The sequence below is a fragment of the Mchenga conophoros genome, linkage group LG16 (assembly GCF_057382185.1).
Source record: "Mchenga conophoros isolate Kocher_MC1m ecotype Shallow Benthic linkage group LG16, M_conophoros_male_GT1.1, whole genome shotgun sequence".
In the NCBI taxonomy this organism is placed as follows: Eukaryota; Metazoa; Chordata; class Actinopteri; order Cichliformes; family Cichlidae; genus Mchenga; species Mchenga conophoros.
In genome coordinates, this window is record NC_140541.1 from 10,306,185 (window position 1) to 10,310,517 (window position 4,333).

Here is a 4,333-nt window from a genome sequence, read left to right on the forward strand (position 1 = left end):
CATTATACAATAAAATAATCTGAATAATACATAAGTAAAAGAAATTCTTATACACTCTAAAGCACCTTATGTTTTGGGCATGTCTAGTAGATGTAGTCAACGGCTTGTTTTATAGATTACATCATTAACAAAGCAAATTTCAGTTGTGTCAGGGCTTCGTGCGTGGAGGAGAGGAAGGGATGACCCAAACACAGGACTCGCAGTGAAAAGTGTTTATTGCAGATGGAGTGAATGAACAGAACAGAAGCACAAAATTGTGGGCTGGCTGGCTGGCGGGCTGGCTGACTGACTGACTGACTGAGTGACTGATTAAATGAGCAAAGCATACGGCAACAACCTAACATCAACAGCAACATCAATGTCATGACCATGACCAGGATGAAACTGAGGACTTAAAAATACAGACTGAATGATTAATGATTAGAGACCGGTTAGTGAACAGCTGAACATAATCTAACTAATGATACATAGAAGTAACAGGAACAGAACAACAGGAAATGAGAATAAGAAAAAGAAAATAAACTGAACCTGAACAAACTGAAAACACTGGATGAATGACCCAGGAACCCTGACATTGTGCTGCTCAATGGCATCTGATGGGCATGAGTTAAGTAGGACATTCTGCAATATGCTACATAAGTCATGCCTGGCTCTGTTTCTTTTCATCCATCCAGTCCACTGATCCGATTTTTTTCTTTATCCCAAAGTCAAACCAGAAGAACAACTGTTCTAATGAGTGGTAACTGCTGCCTACAAGTTGCTACTCATGAGTGGGATTAATGCCATTTCGTGAACATACTGGTCTGCACATTCTGTATTGTATACTGGCCAAACAAACTAAATAGCTTTGCTTGTCTGATTGGCCAACAGGGTTACCTTTCCCTCCATACCACCTGAAGGCCGTGCTTGGGAACTTTCTGCTCTCTGCTCCTTTGTGTTTTTCTTTCATAAACTTGGAAAAACAAACATAGAATGTTACAGTCCTACAAGAACACTGTATACCAGGGGAGCTCTTTTGGTGGCCCTCCTTTTGGGCTATTCACTTCAACTCCTTTTCCACAGTATTTCTGCTGCTATATCAAAAAACCTTTTCTGTACAAACTGAAACACAAATACAAAACCAAATTAACATCTATTAGGTGACCTTAGAGGTCTCCATCTCCATTCCAATGTTTGGTTTTTGTGATAATGCCCTTAACTTTACATAATGAAAGCTTCATTGGGATACACTGAATGTGTTCTTCTTTTCATTCTTTCTGAAATGCCAACTCTTTGCTAAGATGCTATTATTCTTTATTATTGACACAGACAGGAAAACTAACAACTTGAATTTACAACTTAACAGCAACACAGTATTAAGTTAAGAATAAATAACATGAGCAAACAAACAAAACAACAGCAAACAAATGAATTGAAAATGCATTTAAGAAAACAGAACAACAGTGATCCCTTAAGGTGGTTTATATTTCATAGTAAGGAGAAAACCCCAGATAATATCTTATAATTGTTTATATGTTATCACAATAGCACGGCATAAAGTCCATGTGGATTATGTGCGTCATTATTCAAGTTATTGTTTGTTTTTTGTGTTCAACAAAAATGATATTGGAAACATATCCCTTAGTGAGAGCCATGTGTGTATTGTATGTAAATAGCAGTATAGTATATTTAAAGAAATCTGAATAACAAATACACTAAAAACAATAATTCCCCCTCCCAAACAAATACAATCTCTATCTTAAATATATATTATACATATACTATGCAAAAATAATAGATTTCTATAATATATATCTCAGACAGAGAAAAGACAACTTCTATATTGTGAAACATAATACACACATAAACACAACAGTTAAATTAAACATCACATCTACATTACACCCTTTCAACATGAGCTTTGCCAGATGTTGAGTTTTCCTTCACAGAACAATTTCGTGAGGTGTTTAGAGATTTCTTTCATTTTCAGTCCATAAACAATTGGATTAAAAAGAGGATGATATAAAACTACTTGTAAGGTCAATATAAAACGTGCAACTTTTGGCAAATTCATTTCTAGTCGAGCTACAATTATATCATATGAACACAAACCTGAAAAGCTGACTAATACAAGCAGGTGAGGTAAACAAGTCTGTGCAGCTTTTTTCCTGACCTCCCTGCAGCTCCGATAGCATATTATAAATATTTTTGTGTAAGTAAAAAGTATAAAAAGCAAAGGAAGAAATACAGTGTTAAGTAAAATAAACACACCATATATGATATATGTTGTTCTTGAGGTGTCACAGTAAAGCTTGGAAATTGCATTATTACAAAAGATTCCATTCAAAGTAAAACTGCAAATTTTATAACTCTGACTCATTACAACTGATGGCACAAGCTGACAAGCAGGCAGAAGCCAAGCTAACCCTAGTAAAACTATGATAGTTGTTTTTTTCATGATGGTTGTATATTGCAGGGGTTTGCATATAGACACATACCTGTCATATGCCATAGCTGCTAATAGAAAGAACTCTGATCCTGTTAGAGAATAATAAATAAATGCTTGAAAGCTGCATAGTGAATGAGTTGTGATCTGCTTGTCTGATAAAAAGTCAATCAAAAGTTCTGGGTAGATATTAGTGCTAAACATAACTGAGTTCAGTAACAACCCTGCAATAAAAATATACATAGGCTCATGCAGGTTTTTCTTGATCCATATGAGACACAATATAGTTGAATTGCTGCAAAGTATTAGAATATATGCTGTAAACATGATGGCAAAATACAGAAATCTGTATTTGTTCAATTCAACATGCCCACCAAAAGTTATATATGTCACATTAAATTTATCATTCATTTGGTCCATAAAAATAAATGGTCACTAAAGCAGGATGGATATAGAAGTCACACTGTGAGGGTTTCCTCAAAATACAGCCACTTTGAGACTAATTTATTTGAGCTGGACACTGCCTTAACCTCAATGGATCTCATTAAACCCTCCATGTGAACAAACAACTTCAAAAACACTGGAGACATGATGTTTTGATTGACAATATCTTGGTTTTCCTTCTGTGTAATGTAAATTTTATCAGCATTTAAAAAATAATTAAAAAACAGTCAAGTTAAGTTGGCGGGGCATGATTGCAGATGCCATGCCTTCCCTGCACGGCACCACATGCTGCGTACCGCCACACCAACGTAGTTAGCTAATCATTAGACTCAGACTCAAAGAGTCAAGAAGTTTATTGTCATTTTGTATGGTGTTACCCAGCCTGAAATGAAAAACTGTTTCTCACCAGCCTCTACGGTGCAATAAACAATACAATACAGTTAAAACATTAAATACAGTTTAAAAAGAATACGTTTAAAAAGAGCAGTAAAAAACGCAGTAATGAATTGCAACAACAGTTATGGATAAATAACATAAAATCTAAGTTCTAACACAAACTCAAGTCACATTTGTTCTGGTAGATAGCAGCAGTCCTTTCGCAGAATGGGATGGTTAAATTAGGCAGTGTGTATATCTAGGGAGTATATTGTATGTGTGTATGTGTGCGTGTGTGTAGGTAGGTGGCATTACAGTCCATTTGTTGACCTCACAGTGTAGCTGTGTGAATAGCTAACCAAACCGACTGCAGGGAAGGTAGCAGCGGCGACGAACAGGTCCAGAGGCCGACAGCAGGGAATGGGGAATGCAGCGACGAAATAGATCTTGAGGCCATCTGCGGAGAAGGAAGCACCTGTGACAAAACAGGTCCGAAGGCCATCTGTGCTGGTGAAGAAGTCCAGTCAGAGGCCTGGAAGGTGGCCTCCAACTCTGAGCCTGACAAGGCAGTGGCATGGCAACCACAGGGCCAGACGAGGCACGGCAGCCGCAAATGATTGAGCAGGTGGTGGCCCTGCAGGCTGGATGGATCCCTCGGACCCTCCAGCGTAGACTGAAGATGGCTGAAAAAGCCCCTCAGACCCTCCAGCGGAGATATGTGGCTGAACGTGCCCCTCGGAACCTTCAGTGGAGGAAGGGTGCTGAACGGGCCCCTCGGACCCTCCAGTGGAGGCAGGCTGCTGAACGGGCCCCTCGGACACTCCAACGGAGGCAGGCTCAGGACCAGCAGACACGGAGACCTCTGGCAGTGACAAGACGGAACCAGCAGGCACAGAAACCTCTGGCAGAGACGAGATGGAACCAGCAGGCGCAGAATCCTCTGCCAAAGAAGAAGCTGGTTGGAGCTCTGCAGGACAGTGGCTCTGCTCAGGCAGTAACAGCAGGATGCAGTCCTTAGCTGGTCAAATGAGCTCACTAGAGCTTCCAGCATAGAACAGAGGTGGCAGAGTTAACTCCCCTGAGCTCTCA

At 39.5% G+C, this 4,333-nt stretch overlaps 1 protein-coding gene across 1 annotated transcript; it reads right to left on the bottom strand.

The window, feature by feature from the left end:
* Positions 1-1,888: 1,888 nt before the first annotated feature.
* LOC146556310 (olfactory receptor 10J5-like) lies at positions 1,889-2,845 on the bottom strand. The gene has a single exon (XM_085248891.1). The coding sequence runs from the start codon at positions 2,843-2,845 to the stop codon at positions 1,889-1,891; it is 957 nt and encodes a 318-aa protein (XP_085105017.1).
* Positions 2,846-4,333: the final 1,488 nt, after the last annotated feature.